The sequence below is a fragment of the Mytilus edulis genome, chromosome 9 (genome assembly GCF_963676685.1).
Source record: "Mytilus edulis chromosome 9, xbMytEdul2.2, whole genome shotgun sequence".
NCBI classification, from domain to species: Eukaryota; Metazoa; Mollusca; class Bivalvia; order Mytilida; family Mytilidae; genus Mytilus; species Mytilus edulis.
In genome coordinates, this window is record NC_092352.1 from 40,693,965 (window position 1) to 40,712,677 (window position 18,713).

Below are 18,713 nucleotides of genomic sequence, written 5' to 3' on the forward strand. Positions count from 1 at the left end.
AACACCGAAGTGCTGACTACTTGGCGGTATATACCGTCGAAGACGAAATGTTCACGAGCAGTGGCATCGACTCAGTGGTGTAAATAGTTACCAAAGGTACAAAGATTATAATTTAATACGCCAAACGCGCGTTTCGTCTACATAAGACTCATCAGTGATGCTAAGATGAACAAAGTTATAAAGCTAACCAAGTATAAAGTTGAAGTGCATTGGGAACCCAAGTTCCAAAAAGTTGTGCCAAATACAGCTGAGGTAATCTATGTCTGTGATATGAGTATTCTTAGTATTTCGAATAATTCATACTTTTGCAATCAGTAAATATTCAAAATGCCTAATAAGGTCAGTAAAAATTTATATCATTAATTTGTTCAAATCTTTTAATTCTATTCAGGAGACAAATAAATGTCACAACCAAAAAGAAATGAATGGCATGACATCCAAAAGTGGAGTGACCGGTTATGCTAGCATTGGAAGCGTCTCTAGCTACGCATGCTATACCTACCATATACATGTTTTGTACATTCACACTTGGTCAGAATTTCTCAGTTTGGAATAGGAAAATATACATAAAATGACATTCATAAAAAAGTAAAATCATAAACATAGTGAACTCTGAGGAAAATTCAAATTGGAAAGTCCCTTATCAAATAGCAAAATCTAAAGCTCAAACACCTCAAACGGATGGATCACAGCTGTCATATTCCTGACTTGGTACAGGCATTTTCTCGTGTAGAAAATGGTGGATTTAACCTGGTTTTAATGCTAGCTAAATCTTTCACGTAAATGACAGTCACATCAAATTCCATAATAATGACAACGATGTGTGAACAAAACAAACAGACATAATAGGTAAAAATGTCAACAAAAGGTGTACACCAGTCAACATTGTGTTATAATCGTAGTCTTTATGAAAACAAATATGTAACAAAGAAGCACAATAAGACATATAGATAGAGCACATTAGCAAAAATGTAAGAAAAGGATATAAAAATATCATTGAACAATAACACAATGACAGGATGCACAATTACAGAGCCACGTTATATTATACGACCTTTTCAGTATCTATAGACAAAAGGTGTCGAAAACATGTTTCTAGTTTGTTGAGACACAGCCATATTGTATCGGTCCACCTATACGATAAAATGTATTTTTATGTATTCAGTATATTTCCTTAATAACTCTGCAGGCTTTGTGTATTCTATCTAAGTATATGCCTTGCTTTATGAAGATGAACGATATTAACATAGCAATTGTTTAATGTGAACGTTTTACTATTCGAAATGGCAGGTTACTGCGAAGTTGAGTTCTAGAAAGTAAAAATCAGTATGTTTGTCAAAGAGTCTTGTTTAAAGTCTTCCATGTGTGTCAATATCATTAAAAAGACCTTCGCGATTTGGTAGTGTTAAAATTCTCAAGTATATAGAACAAAAAAATCATAAAATTTGTTTGCTGATTAACTCATATTAACACTTTATATATAGGTGAAGCATTAAGGTACTATGACAATCTACAGGGATCAATGATTTTAAATGTGCAAATCACAAGAGTTTAAAATTGCCCATCGATTTAGCAAATATCGACTATGAAATATAATTTACTAATAACAGTTCTTCTTGTAAATGAGCAAATAGAGGTGAATTTATCATAAAACTACATTCCCGCATTTTTTATTTTTGTTTTTGCAGTAAAAGAAGGAAACTCAAATATTGTATAATTATAATAGAATTTACAAAAGATGTGCTGTGCTTCATGTTAAAGCATGTAATAACGTACGATGACCGCATTTTTCTTTTGAAATTCTGAAAGCATCATATATTTCATAAATCTTTATATCATGTTTTATATAAAAAATCCAACAAATATTTTGCCTTCTATACACCAAATGATACATTTTCACTGTAAAATCCCTATAAATGTTTAATTTGTTAACAAACTGACGGCTGAAGGGAGCCCAGTGACGTATAGTGTTTTAAATATATAAAAAATATGAAACATTTCTGTCATTTTATGTTTATACCAAGATACCACTTCATTTTCTTTCTTTCTTCTTGTTTTAGATGCTTAAGAATGAAACAGGCTTCACATAAATAAATATAGACACACACAGTTTTCTGAAATATCAACAATAAAAAAACTAGTTAAAATGTGTATTCGATCAAAACGTCCAACCAACTGGTGGTATCGTCTATATTCTATAGTATATAAAAGTAAGATTTTTGTGACCTAATGCAAAATGATGAGTGTCTACGAGACCATATTTGAAGAGAAAGCACTGCTCAAGGAGTAGATGTACTCGATATTTCAACTAAGCGTGATAGAAAAGCAAAGCAGAAAAAGGAACAAAATACAGAAAGAGAAATTAAAAAGTCATTGGATTTCTAGTAAACACCGACAACGCTTAAGCATAGAACGGATTCGACCAAAAGACAAAAACGTTAAAAAAAACGGGTGAAAGATACCAAAACGGAACAGTAAAAATCGAAAATAGCTCCATAGCTAAAAAAGAAAACAGACAAATAATAGTACACAAGACACAACATAGAAAACTAAACACTTAGCCACACGGACCCACAAAAATTGGGGGTGATCTCAGGTGCTACGGAAGAGTAACCAGATCCTGCTCCACATGTGGCACCCATTGTGTTGCTCATGTTATTACAAATCCGGTAAATAATCTTATTCGGTAGGTCAAATTCGTGAAAAGGAAAAATGTTGTAGTTACGAAATAAGTTACATATCCGATATCATCTGTGAAACTATTATTCCATAACAGTAAACCAACTGGTGATGTCATCTGTAGAATATACTAAGTGATGATTTCACTTTCACCGTTTGAAACTCTTGGTTTGATAGCTTTCTTGTGAGCAGATATCAAGAAAATTATGATAGGAAATATAAGCACGAAATAGCGTATAAATTGAGAGATATATCCTCCGTATGCCGACGCTGCTGGAATGTTGTTACATAGAAATGAAAAGTTCACAATTGGTAAGCTGAAATCAACTCTTTCTTAGGGAAGTTGTTTCCGACCGACCCTCATTGTCAATTTTCTAGATAAAAATCAAGATTTGAGGCAGACTTTGTATCAGTTGTATCCTTTTCTCTAATTTGATGGGACAGATTCGTTAATCATCAGTTTGTGACCCCTGTTGACCCGGAAGGCTAGTGTTATCCTGCTTTACGTCTGTTTCTATAAGAATGGACAAGTCTAATTCAGTAAAACTGTGTCATATTAATTCCATAACAGTCAATCAAACGATGATTTTATCAATACTTTAGTTGACGTAATTATTTCAAATTTACCATTTGAAATCTTTGGCTACATAAATGTAAGAAGCAACATAATCAGTGCACACAGAGTACATTAAATGCATTGCACAATAATGGACGCACTCTTTTTCAATTTTTATTAATTATGAATATAGTTTTACAGGGTACAGAATGAGGAAATCAACAACAACCTTAATATAACTTGTTTCAGTAACACATTCTTAGATGATTATCGAGCCATTATATGAATAATAGTTGATGTGTTCTTAAGACGGCCAATACGCAATTACATGCTAAGAAATCAGTGAGTCATTGTCTGAATGAAGTTATAATTTATTTTGAACCCAAACTGTAGACCACAAGCTGAGTCATCGTTTAAAAGTAGAAGATAATTTCTTTCGCGTAATTGAACGTATACGTGTTACAGTTCTTTTTTTTGTATTTTTCTTTCCAAATTATCGGTTTAATCGTATGTGCTGATAGTTTTTCGAGAAACACAGATTGATCGATATCATACGACTTTTGAATACACTATATGTGTTATCTAATACGCCATTATCTTGAGGAAGTGAAATATGGTTATTTGGGTTGTTACACTTAGCAAAACACTACAATATTTCAATTGCTTTCATTTATCAATAAAAATTATCACATATTTCCGTTTCCTCACTGACAGTTATAACATCAATGATATCCTGCTGGTAAAGTTCACAAGTATGCACTATATAACAACCCAGATTACGATCACGAACCATTTCCTTTTCATTTCCATAATTCAATTCACTTTTTGTATGTACTATTGCATTTCTATTGATTTTGAACCTTTGAAATTTCAGTTTGACTGTTTGCAGATCTTGTAAAAGTTAATCGATTTCTGAAATCAAATGCATTGAAATAAATAATATGTTTTGTTTGCGTTCATGAATTTAATTTCCCCATTACGTGGAACTTTTTATTATATCGTAATACACCTTGCAAACTAGTCAGCTTTACCAGTATTACTTTAGTTGGTCTTTGGTGCGGGAAATAATAGTGGAATGCATAATGACAGTTCTAAAATGTATTATTCTACTTTAAGTAAATGGGGGTTTCGCCCGTTTTTTTTCACAAAAAACGGTTGTGCTTTATTCTTCTTTTTCTTTTTATGGAAAGTAATAACTGTTTTTTTTTTTATTTCACCCTGTTCAAATGAGAGAATTTAACATCGCAAAAACTGTCAATCTGCATTTCTCTTAAAAACCTACCAGAATGAGTTTAACAGATTGTTTTAAATCTCTAAATGAACAAGACCTTATTATTGACATTAATTAATATAATATTAAAACAAAAATAAGAAAATATATGTTCATTATTTTATCATTATAAAGGACATCGGGAATGCAAAGTCGGAACATAACAATATTCATAATGAGTACTCCTGCCAAAAACTAGAAATAATATAACGAGTATTTACAACATGCTAGCAATACCTTTTAAATGTAATATTTCCATGGTTATCATTTTGAAACATTATATTTTTTACGAAAAGAATATTGCATATTTGCTTGAGAAAATACTTTGCTGATAATTTACACACACGAAGGTAGTAAGCTGTCAACTTCAAAATAGCATTCTTTTTAGGCAATCTGCTAATTCATTCCAATGCGTTAATTTATCTATATGATTGAAAAATGAAAAAGAGATACAATCTATTTTGAGTATTTGATCAGGTCGGGCTAATGTCATACAAATAAAGTACGTGTTTCTTCATTATATGTTTTGTACAGTTAAATAACAGTAACAGTACTCCCTAATAACGATATCAATAGGGAGTAGTTTCATGGAGGTTATTGAAAGGGTTAATCTTCTTATTTCAATGAGTCACAAAATTGTATTACAAAAAAAACTTAACTTTTTCGTTCATTTTTGTATATAAATTAGGCCGTTAGTTTTCTCGTTTGAATTGTTATACATTGTCATTTCTGGGGCATTTTTTATCTGACTATCCGGTATGGGCTTTGCTCATTGTTGAAAGTCGTACGGTGACCTATAATTGTTAATTTCTGTGTCAATTGGTCTCTTATGGAGAGTTGTCCCATTGGCAATCATACTTTAATAAGAGAAAAGTACAGAAAGTCTGCCATAATCAAACATTCGAGACTATATCAAACAACGGAACGAATGGAAAACAGCCGTTATAACTGTGGCTTGGTACATACATTGTCCGACGTAATTTGATGGTTAAATCTGGTTTAATAGCTAGCTAAACCTCCTACTTATATGACAGTTGTTTATAGTTCCGTTATATTGGCTACATTCTGAAAGAAAACCCAAAAACATAATTGGTACCAACAGACTTTTAAATAAACTTATCATAGATACCTGGATTGAAATTTTGTATTTGCCCCACACGAACGTCTTTTTTTAATAAAAGACTAATCAGTTACGCTGGAATAAAAAAAAGTTAATTTGGCTTAAATGGACGAAGTTTAGAAGCATTGGGGACCCAAAATTTCTAAAATTTTAACGACTACAGCTTATGTACTCTATAATTCCTCAGGTAGAAAAGCGTTAGTATTTAAAACTATCAAAGTTTTTTTAACAGTTGATTTATAATTTTTACCATATCAATGATAATTCATGTCACCACAGAAGTGCTGACTGCTGGTCTGGTGATAAACTCGGGGAATACAAACTCCGCCATCAGTGGTATCGACCCAGTGTATGAAAATAAACCAAGCATATACTGGCTAGACATAAAACCAGGTTCAAACCATATTTTGTCTTCAAATGCCCTGTGATAGGTCAGGAATAAAGCTGTTGTTAGCAAATATACCGTTTTGATGTATGTTGGTGATTGTTCTTGTTGCAGTTCAGTGTTTCGGTTGTTCCGTTGTTTCCCCCTAATTGTTGATGTGTTTCTCTCAGTTTTAGATTGTAACCCATATTTGTTTTCTCTTGTTCACCTGGTTTTAGTTTGGTAAAGTTTTGAATGAGCATAATTCCAACTATTTTAACTTAAGTTCGTTGACCATTTGTAAATATTATAAAGTAAACTTCTTTAAATAGAGTACTTATATGAACTAAATTAAAAGAGTGGTATAGGGTGGATATACATAGCATAAAAATCAATAATTGCAACTCGGGTATTTTCTGTTTTATTTCCGAAAGCAAGATTTGAAAGACCACACGGATAGTGGAGGGGAAAACATTAGTGTTTCTTCTGAATTATACAACGACAAAGGATACACATGTCATTGGTGTTATAAATGAAGAAGCAGAGTCTTTACAGTAACTGCTGATCAGAAATGTTCCACCTTTAATATTTACTGTTTAAATCACAGAACTCAAGAGTAAAAAAAGAAATTGGTTGATATGATACAAAATTTTGATTATTACAAAGTTCAAACAGATTTAATTATAGGTATTATACTTACCAACAGACAGTTGCATTCAATGAAGATATTTAGGTTTTTGTGTTTTTGTATGGCAAATATTTGATATGCATAAATTTCGGTTCATTGCGCGTTTATTAATGTTATTTTCTATTCCTTTTATTTTTATTTTTATTTTTTTTTAAGAAAGGGGACCTCTCAAATGCCGCAATTTGAAGGTGCAATAGACTCCAATCTTAACTGATTTGTATGTCAGTTTTCCTATCGAAGGTCCGCGGTTTTCTACGGGCTCTACGGCTTTCTCCACCAATAACAACTGACTGCGACAAAATAAAACAATAGTGTAGAAGATAACGTTAAAACAGCAACCAATCAATTATTCAGTCAATCCTTAAGACAGTGAAGAAGATTTAAAGGAGTCTCGGTAGGCAAGAAATCGGACAATGTTATGGATAAATGGATGCAAAATCAGTTAATAAACAGTGACCTTAGAATTGTAAATCTAGACCCAACAGCAAAAACTTTAGTCGACTCTGCAAGACCAGGAACATGTGTTGTTAATGATGCATCACATTTGGTGTTTGAATGACAAACATTTAAAAAAATATAAATGTTAGAATGTACTGTAAAGTTAATTTCAATTGCAATTCAAAATGAAACTTTTGACTGTACCAGAAATACCACCAATGCCGTTAGTAACGTCAATTAGAATTGTTTACATTTACTATTTCACTAATAATATAAGTCAAAATATTCAAGTTTCTGTTTCCTCTGTTGGAACATCTATGATATCTTGCTGGTAAAGTTCATCCATATGAACAATATTATGACGTAGTTCCAAGGAGTCAGTATATTAGTCACGCACCACATTGCTTTCATTTGCGGGAGATGTATCATTTCCTGTGCTACTTCTGTTTGTTAGTTCAATTGGATGTCTCTTTATAGTATTCCTTCGAGATTGTTGGCTTGAACTTTGACAGAAATGAAGATTAAAGCGCTTTCTAAAAGTGAAGTAGAAATTTTACAGGATCAATGATTTCACTGATCAAATTATGTTAACGAAACAACAATGGTATCATAACTTGTTATTTATGATCGGTGCAAATGAATTGCGTGTTTTATTATCGTGATTTTTGTACTGTAATACAAATTTTTGAAATGGTTAATACAAAGGTAAATATAAACGCACGGTACTGTTTTGTACAGAGGGAACTACAGAAAACAAATACAAGGAGCTATTGTGTGCATGTCAATGAGACCGGAAAGCAACTACAAAAATACATCTGTAGGGAGAAAACTATATAAAAAAAACATGTTTCTTTTTAATATTTCAAGCTTTAAATCATCCCGAGTCATTATTATAATTATGCAAGTCTACACCAAAGTCTATAAGTACTCAGATTGATTATAATTAGACATACGACAACCCTGAGGAACTTTAAGGAGTAATTATTATAAGCACGTGTTCTTGTTTTTCAAAACTCTTTGTCACAATGTGAATATCTATAGTATAACAGATGACTAATTTACAATAAAATATTGTTCACACATAACCTGACACAAAATATGTTTCTCAGTCAACAAATTAAGACATACCAGTCTTTCCGTTCTTTTTTCGATTAGCGGCTAATAAATTCCACTTCAGTTAATCTCTAGACAGAAAAATCAAACCCATAAGACATTGAGAAGCACCAAAACAATTTTTCAAAAGAAAGCCAAAATCTTTAATGTTATCTCTTTTAGATGAAATGTAAACTCAGTTTTGGTACAGTAACACATCCAATAAACTGAAAAATTGCAATACGAATCAATCATAGTTGCTGTTTAAACATGTATATGTTTTAATTGTTTTTTTTTTGTTCGTACTGTCTTAGTCATAAATCAACATTTTGAAACATGCGACCTTATACATGTACTTAGATTTACATTCGAAAAATTAGTTCATCTCATTTCACTTATGTACAAATCTCTATTTATTTCATTTTGATATTACATAAAATGTATAAATATTACCTCAGGTTGATCAGAAGTATAAATAACATGCACGCTCCAAAAAGAACAACATTGACTACGACTATTTCTTCTACAAAACAAAATGTTTAAAACAGATTTCAACACAATTTGATTTTTAAATTAATTTCTTATCTAGAATTTCTTGTTGATTGCACAATGTTTGGAACATTTTTACACAATTTAAAATATTGTTTTTTTATAATTGTTTTCTGGACTTTACATTTTATTCATTTACAAGGCACGTGTTGTTAAAAAATGAACCAGAAACTTAAAAAAGTTCAAACAAACATATACAGCCCGTGTATATAAAGTTTAAAACTATGCAAAATATTAATAAGCACTGATTTTTAATTATATACATTATTTTCCAATATTTTGATCAAAATTCGTTTTTTAATATAAATAAATGATTTTATACATGTTGTATTCGAACACTTTGAAAATAAATAATATCAACCACTATAAGTCATTTGTTTTGTCTAATGCCGGCGTCACACATTGGCGTATATACTGGCGTACACAAACGTACAGAGAAAATTGACAAAGTCGGTATACGTTGGTTGCATGCCAGAGGAACGCTAAGACGTTACGCGCGATGTTCGTACCTCATTGGAAAATCGGTGTAGTTGGCAAGATGCAAGTCCAAAATATATAATTTCGTGATATCATATTCATAGCTATTGTACATATTTAAAAAAATAATGTTTTTTAAAATAAAAACGAAAAAAATAATTGTTGAAACTATGTTTTATGCTGCATGCGACACGTTTTGTTTTTAAAAACCGGATATGTTTAGGCTGTCCCGCGTAACATATTTTATTTATTGTAACCACTAAACTATGATTATCGTCTAAACTATTTTATATTTTGAAAAACGGTTTTTTCCATTATTTGACAGAAAGGTTCCTTCAGTATTTTATGCATTTTTTTATGACGTTATGATGATGTCATAGAAAAAAAAGTGTTCCATACTACAAGGGCAAATCTGTCCCACGGGGAATAAAAATGGGATTCCAGATTTGAGAATAAAAAACATGTATCTAAAATGAAAAAAGGTTAGTATTTGTTTTTACTACATCAATGTTAATTTGCTTAATTTTATGAATTTAAAGACAAATATCCTGAAAAATGAAATATGGTAATTTATGAGCGATTTTTCGAAGGCTTACAAGGTTGTCGCACCGCCATTTTTTTACGTAAAAACGAACTCAACTCAAATTTACGTCAATTGTTCGCTTATCAGAGCTCTTATAATGGTAGAATTTTATGATTTTTTCAAAATGTTGTTTTTCTTAATTTTTCAAAAATCTTAAATACATGAATTTTTAATAAGTAGTTAAAAAGCACCGTCGATTTTGCGGAGTCTTACAATAATGTCGCACTGGCTTAAAAACAACGTTTCAGTCGAAGTTTTGGTTATAACGGTACGAAATATTTGCGACGTTGTGTTACGCTTACATGTACGAACATCGCCCGTAACGTCTAAGCAATCGTTAAACGCGCGTTGCTTAAGTTTGAAGTACGTCGAAATACAAAGGTATACGCCATACAACTCGAGGAAATTTTTATGCAGCATAACAATTTTCATCCAGCTCAAGCGTGTGTCTAGCGTATACCTGTACGCTACACGCACGTTATATATACGCTATAAGCGCGTTTAACGCGCTACAGATAAGTTTGAGACACGTTTAAGGCGCGTTGTATACGCTTCAAGATCGTTCGACTTTAACGTAAACGTATGCGGGTGTGTTTGTAACAAACAACCTATAATAGAATGTCCAAGACACGACCGGGACGCGTCTCAAATAAGTTCAAGAAACTTTTTTCCTTCGTAGCGTCTACGTTAGACAAACGCCAGGCATACGCCAACATACGTTTCTTAAACGCCCGATAAACGCTTAGGAACGCTTTTCGTACGCCCAATACACGCTTAAAAATCGTTGTGCACACGTTACAGATATGATTGACAGGTTGAATGCATTCAACAGTACTAGCGTATTGGCAGCGTACTTAATTTTTTCAACACGCCCGGCGAACGTCGGAGCTATACGCTGATGTGTGACGCCGGTATTAACTGTTAAGTAATAATAATAATACATTAAAAAAACAAAGAACAAAGAATTATCGTTTTAGACAAAAATTCATTTTCAAGTGAGTTTTTTGTGACCTTATTTGCCTTTTCTTCGTCTTTCTGTTTTTGCAGTGAATTTTTGTGGACGTTGTTTTGCAGTTCAATGTGGTATCCAACTATTTCATAGGTTTTACATAAGTTTAACATAGGTTTAACATATCATACCGAAATTTTTATTGTCCGTCGATATTTCACCAGATCCATGTACATCAGAAACGTTTGTAGAAGTAGGTTTTGGAGATTCTGTGGAGTTTGCATGACATACACTACTACATTTCGTGTTTAAATTGCCTACATAATTAACATAAAGAAAATTGCATTATCATCTAGATATCTTATTTCATATACCAAAAACATACATTTAAAAGATATTCTACTATGAAACTATTAATAACACAAGAATAAGAGAAATATTAGAGCTAGTGATATATTTCGTTTTACATCTTCGAAATACTTACAACGGAACGGAAAAGCAAAGTTCTATGACGAACATGTTTGTATAGTAAAATATCTGTGTCTAACTATGTTTTTTTAGTAAAATCTTCATGCAAATGTATTTGTCAAGAAATTGAAACTAATAAAAGATTATTGATTGCATCTTTCCCATTGATATTGGTAATGGAGGATACTACAGAAACTGCAGTTCAGTTTGTTTTATACCTTGATTTACACTAAAAAATTGAATATCAAGGTTGAGTTATTTACGACATAAGAATAGATTCGATGTTCCCTTTATGAACCTTTAACATTTCAACAGAGCCCACATATGATATTTTCCCCCGTTAATAAAAAATATACAATGATTATGGTTTCTACTGCGATCTTGTTTAAAAAGTCATAACTGCATACAAGGAAGCTTTTACACCAAGGGTACCGAGTAATTCGTTCATTTGAATCCTAAAATTTACATGAGATGTATTTTTTTAAAATTATTATAGAATAATGCAGCTTTTAGTTACACTCAGTTACTTCCATATTGCTTATCATTTTTCAATACAGTATATTATAGAATTATTTTCTAAACTATAAAACACCAGATTATCAAATTATTTCCATATTTTTTCTATCTTTTAAAAACTCAAGCACTGAAACAGTGTTTTTAATTTTGCAACTAAAAAGTTGTGCATTTTCTAAAATTAGGACCTTGTTATAGATAAATAAAATGTTGCGTATTTGGTCCGGAAAGATCAGTTATAACACAAAAATATCATAGTCAACCGAGGCGAATGCGAGGGTTAAGACAAATCATAAATGTGACTTGCATTGATTAATTAGTTGAGTGTAAAAGAAACTCAGTTTTGTGCATGGACAATGTCTTAGTGGGTTTATCCTGGTAAACAAGTATAGACTCGTCAGTTTTTATGGAAGTGATGGAAAATACAATGTAATGTTGTAATTTAAAATCGGTCAAGACCCTTATATAAATTATCATTAAGAAGCTACATATAATAGCTCTAGTCTTCACACTAAAAACTTATGGAGTCAATCTCTTCGTCATCGTTTGCAGATTCAGTGCAAGTATTAGCATTACTGTACACTCTTTCTTGGCACAGACAAGCTCGGTGCAGGACAGATATTGATCATAGCAAACACAGCGTTTGCGCGGCAAGAACTACCTTTGAAGGTACAAAGTTAATCTTGTAAGTAAAATGTTGGGGTTAATCCATTTTTGTCTTCCCAGCCGAGAACTGTTGTTATATCCAGTCTGAATATCTTGCCGGTCAAACTTTTCTATCTGAACAGGAACATTTACAATATCTCTTAAAATGGAGCGGAAAATGAACAAAAGAATCTTCGATGTGTTTTCTAATTTTTTCACAATTTGAGATGTTTTTGAAAAATATTTCATTCAGTTCATCTTTTAGTTTTTTAAGGAATGTGCATTTTTAATGTTATAAATAGAGAAAAACCTGAAAGTATTTTACCTTGTACCGGAACATGAGTTAGGTAATAATGTTTTAATGAGTTCAGGAATATATCAATAGTATGGAGCTCCAAAGCCGAAGTTTTAAGAATGTTTTACAAACACCTTATTTGTTTTCCCTTTATTAATTTTTCATTGTACATTTGTGTCAAGGTAACTATACATATCGATTGAAAAAAGCAACAAAAACACTTCGTGTTTAAAGACAAAATCAGTAAAAGTACTATAGATAGATTAGGAAAGGAAGCAACAATTAGTATACAGCAATTCATCAATGACAGTGATATCAGATGACAATAAGATAATCATTTTTTAGGTACAAATTGGTTTTTTAGCCTTACGTGAATTTTTATCTTCCTTGCAAAGAGTAGGCAATTGATCTGAACAATTTCTGTATTGGTACGTCAGTGGTTGAGTACCATTCTTCCTAGTGATCGCAACACATCGATAATTTGAGTTGACTAAACGTAAAAATTGTACATGTATTTAAAACATTATCATGTCAAGTGAAATATCCGTTCTCAGTTATACTTATCTGTTTTTCTTTTTTAGAGCCAGAAGTGTATTCTCTAATTTCGAAGTTTGTAAAACAATAGAGATCTGGTAATGAATTATCCTCTCCGCATATACTGAGAAGTTACAAACAGCACTAGATTTGACATTTTACGCAACAATATGTTTGAATAAATCCTTGAAAGTATTAATACTTAAAGAGCTATATGGAGATAAGGAACCCAACCGCAATCGTAAAATATGTATTTATAGATTCTTAAATAATGTATTCAAAGATGTGATAATTGTTAACACATTAAAAATCACAGTAATGAAATATTTTTAAACATGATAACTATATCGTATATATATATTCATATTTTTTTAGTTGCAAATTCAAATATCTATGTGAGCAGTGAGTTTTATACTTTTATAGGTCAAATAGAACCTCACATCAATAGGATTTTGGATTTTGAATTTTCAACACATGCAGAATTCGATGATTATTCCACGTTTTTTAAATTACTGCATTGTTTATTCAAGTGTATAACCTTAACCTTTGTTGTATAGCCGGTAGTGTTGAATTTATAAATTTTACTAACGATGCGTATTTACAAAAAAAGTATTGATCTAGAACCTTTCACACGAGGTTTTAATATAGATTGATTTGTTTCTACTTACTGAATAAAAAAATTGTGACGCAGGTGATCTGTGAACTGAACAAAAGCGTGACTTACATTTCGTTGTTTGTTTGAAATTTCTGTTCAACATGTGGAACAGGGTCTACACATTTGAACACCATTCGTGTTTGATGGGATTCGTGTCTTTCAGTGTTTAGTTTTCTATGAGTATTGTTTTAAGATTGATGTTTGTCGTTTTATCTATATCTGATTTTGTTCACGGCGTTGCTTGTTTCTCTTCGTCTTATAAAATTTGAACAGAATAAAATGACAAAAACTCTAATGAAATTCAAAACGCAACGTCATTTATAAAATGGCAAAAACTCAAACAAATCAAACAATTGGAAAACAATGGTTGAATTTCTGATTAATTTCTCCTTATGTAGACACTTGTGGATTAAACCCTGGTTTTATAGATTGCTAAACATCTCACTTGTATGACTGTCGCATATAAATCCATAAAAATCCATAATACTGAAGCAATCATGTAGGCAAAACATCAGATAAAGCAGATGTACGGTGTAAAAGTGTTATGCCTTATTATTATAACACAAGACAAAATGTTCTATGAAGTGCATTACTTTGCAAGAAATCATTGTAATGAACTGATTTGCCAGCTTTCTTGATATTCATATTTCATATAATTTGAAGATTAACTAACAGATTTTCTGTTATAACGTCGATCTTTGATTTTGATTGTTTTCGATTTTTACGCTACACATTTACTGTTCGAAAACAGGAATTGCACGTGACAAAAGAATTCTGGGAACGTCTATATATACAGATTCGATATCAAATGAGACTTAACAGCTTATTTGTTCTTTAATTGAAAGGAACCATCCAGTAAGTGTTTAACATTCAGATATACGTTTTGTAAAAGGCTTGTATTACTGTATGCGTGTATCTTAATTAGCTCTTAAATTGTTGGATAAAGTTTATGTTCATCCTATCAAATTGTTATAAGTGTAATTCATATATTAGAGAGAAAAAAACATGAAAAACAACAAAAGTTCAACACCGTAAAGTAGATTTCATTTCACATAATATCAATCTGTTTATAGTCTTGGAGATATAGTCTATATTTGGTGTTTATATGCGACGTAGTACATTTTCATTTAACATCAGTTAAGTATTTTCACACTTTTAAAATGTACATATTATTACTTTGATCGAATCTAAATCTTTGATGATAGTATATAGCAATTTTGTTGTTCAAGGCGCAATAGAACATATCAATAACTCACCTTCTGTATATTGAAAATAATCAAGCCAACCGTTTTTAATTATATCGAGATCTTTCAAAAGTGTTTTATCACTGAGTAAGCAGCTGTTAATAGCATGATTCCAGTTCCCACTTCTTCCCAAAATAACTACAATGTATTGTCGAAGTTAAATGAAAAAACATTTATAGTTCATATAAAGTGAAAATAATATACACATTTTGTAACAAAGACTTGTCATTTATATGACATAGTGTTGACAATACTTGATGTTAAAGATGTTCACTGCTCTTGTGTTTGACTTCTTTGTCAGATGTTTTCGGAATCATCTGGTGTTATCTATGTTGTGCCTTTATGATCATTATGCCCATCAACCCCTGTTTTTCTTTTCCTTATCTTATTACATATAGTTTGAAATGACATTTTATAAAATTATATAAATTACTATTGAATATTCAAAGTGTTTAAGAGAAAAGGAAAAAATAGAAAAAAAAACATTTCCCGTCACTTTTTCAAAAGGTTAAAATCTTACAAACAAGACAAAGACAGACTTTTTTTCAGGTATTTTTTTGTTCTGTCATCTATATGTCAATGTATATCTGTATTTTAAATTGCTTGTTATTTTATAACACAGCAGTGATCTTCCTTAACTACATCGAGAATTATAATATAGCACAGCAGTGACATGTTTCAAATACTAGTATGTGATTAAATTCATATGGAAGTGATTGAAAGATCAACTATATTGTTATTCGGAAACGTCATTTACCTAAGATGGACATATTGCCTGTGCAAAATGAGCAAATTACTTAGAAACATGGAAGTCACAACTTAACAGATTTAAGTTGTTTCATATTTTTTTCAATACTAGTTGATCAATTCAGAAATTCAATCTAGTACAGCTTGAAGAAAACAAATCAGATATGAATGCAATGGAATATGTAAGTAGCAATGCCAGGAATTAGGTGACAGATACAAAAAGAGACATCAGACATTGTGCTACTTATGTAGTTTGTGAGTTGAAATTTATATTAAGATTAGATGGAAAACCAAAAAATCCTAAAGTTCATTTTTTTCAATATTGAAATACTTACAATGATCTGCACAGCGATATTCCATACTATAGTTACAGTCGAAGATTGTGAAATAATCATTTTGTGTCCCCATGCAATGATATCTTTGATCTTTTCCATTAAACATTGTTAGGTTTTTCTTTTGAAAGTCTGCAGAACATTTAATATTGAAAGCATAATAGTATATTTCTACACAAAAGCAATTCGTTTGGAAAGTAATATAGTTTATTGACTATAATGATGATTTTGTATAATATGGTGAAGATCGCAATTATACATTGCGCATTCCACATTTTTTTATTGTTACACGTATGTTTGTTATTCGATACGTAGGCGTGTGGAGATTGAAATGCCACACAAACACACAAAAAACACGATTTTATGGAACAATTATTAAGAATATGTAAATACAAACAATTGTACACAACTAATTGCAAAATTCTTATGATTTAGCAGAATATACAAAAATTCACAAGAGGGAACATTAACACTGTGGCATGATTGGAAGCATCATATTCAGTTGACCTCAAAAACGTAGATAGCTTCACTCGTTATGGAAATATTTCCAGGCACCATCGAGGTGATATTCATTTCTGTCGAAACACTTGTATGCCTTTTACAACTTTTCTTCGTGACTGTAATTGCTTCAGACACGTTTTTCCTCTAGGTTACTTGTGAAAAGACATCATAAAAAACACTTATCTCATGTCATGAGTTTTATAATTGAGAGATTGTAAATGACTGAGAATATATGTAAATTATAGTTTTTAAGGAATTTATGACGTTGTAAAACTATATACCTGTTTCAAATTTAAAAATTGGAAGTGCAGACTGCGATTCCGAATATACATCGTCAATATGTTTTTTTGAATCTGGTTTGAAACATGATGGACTCTTCTTTACAGCTGTTTTTATTTCATCCCCCTCATGAATACACTTACAAATATGTTTCTAAAATGAGATAAAAGTTTAAATTTCATAGTGTACAGTTAGTTTTACTTTTTTTTGTATAGAAACACTAACACTGTTATCGGTTTTCGTATATTATTTTGTCAGTAACTCAGACCTAGATCATTCTATTATTTACACGGCAAATAATTTTTAAATCGAACATATGAAGAAACAGGAAACACATTGGCTTGTGTCATTAAATCCTACCGTCGTAGTACAGAATTATGACAATTAAAAAAAACCAGTCAATACTATTGGCGATGGTGATTTCAGTTTCACCGTCGTATCTATATGTTTAATTAAATGTTGATTTGTCATTCATACTTTCATTTATTTCATCCATTTCATTTTCTGTTTCATTATAATTACATTAAATGTATGTTTCACTATAATACGTTATTCGGATTGGCTAACTGTACATCACGTGTTATTCCGTACGCAGTTGTATCCGAAATAAAACTGTTCATTCATGATGACAAGAGGTCCCACAATAAAGTGCACAGGTAAATGAAATAAAAACTTGATAAAAGGCGTGTTTTCATGATCCTATAGGTAAAAATGTAATTATAAGTATTGAATGCTTTTTTTTGTAACTTCATAGGGTTGTAAAAGCGTTAACCGTGCGCACATTTTTAGTATGAAGCGCTTCCGCGCTTCATACAAAATGTACTTCGGTCAACGCTTTTACACCCCAATAAATTTACAAAAAAGAGCATTCAATTCTTAAATGTTAATTATTACGTTTAACTTAGACTAACGACATTTCTAATACACGTCATTGCGCAATTTCAGTTACTCGTCACTATACAGATGAATGATTAAGATAGGATAAAATATGAATAGAATAACTTATTTTGAAGTTGTTGAACCATAAAAATAATTTTTGACTCTTCGCATTGAATAATCCGCGAAGATCTGTGAAGAGTTAAAAATTAATTTTATGATTCAATAAATTCAAAATAAATTTTTGCCATTCATTATAAATAAATTTCTATAAAAAATAAGGCTCATAGAACATGTTTGTACTTGGTTATGTAACACTAACACTAAACATGTGTTGCGCTCTATTGTTTCTTAACACAAATCCTAGATGTAAGTATAAGTCTATATGAGTAGAAATTAATTACTGGACGTATAATAAATTGCTGACTCATATAATGGTGATCCAAGTAACTTTGTTACAGTTACCAACGTATACACTTGTTGGCGTAAGAATACACAACGTCAAAGTGGGCGTGTCACCATAAAAATTGACAACATTGAGCATAAAAGTAATACTTTTAACCAATCAGAAGACAGTAAATACACCAAATTTATGAATATAAATCCGTTATCAGATTTTAATAAAGTCTACACAGAATCTTCTTCATACAAAAACATTGTGCTCGTCCTGTTTTATATTTTTCATATATTTCTCTAACGGATTTTTGTAGACAAAATGAGTTTTTTCAAATGATTTTACATCTTATGAACGGAAAATGTTAATAAATAACCGTCTCAGGTGGTTAATGTTTGTTTGATTTCATGTTATAGGTTCAATAAATCAGTACGCCAGACGCGCGTTTCGTCTACATAAGACTCA

General features: G+C 31.2%; 1 protein-coding gene across 1 annotated transcript in view; it reads right to left on the reverse strand.

The window, feature by feature from the left end:
* LOC139489961 (uncharacterized) overlaps positions 1-18,713 on the reverse strand; it is a 38,719-nt gene that overhangs the window by 15,699 nt on the left and 4,307 nt on the right. Inside the window, exons 4-6 of the mRNA XM_071276811.1 lie at positions 16,981-17,131; positions 16,202-16,330; positions 15,132-15,257 (exon numbers count right to left, since the gene is read on the reverse strand). Of these exons, the coding sequence (XP_071132912.1) occupies positions 15,132-15,257; positions 16,202-16,330; positions 16,981-17,131 (406 nt within the window). The remainder of the gene's footprint in view (positions 1-15,131; positions 15,258-16,201; positions 16,331-16,980; positions 17,132-18,713) is intronic.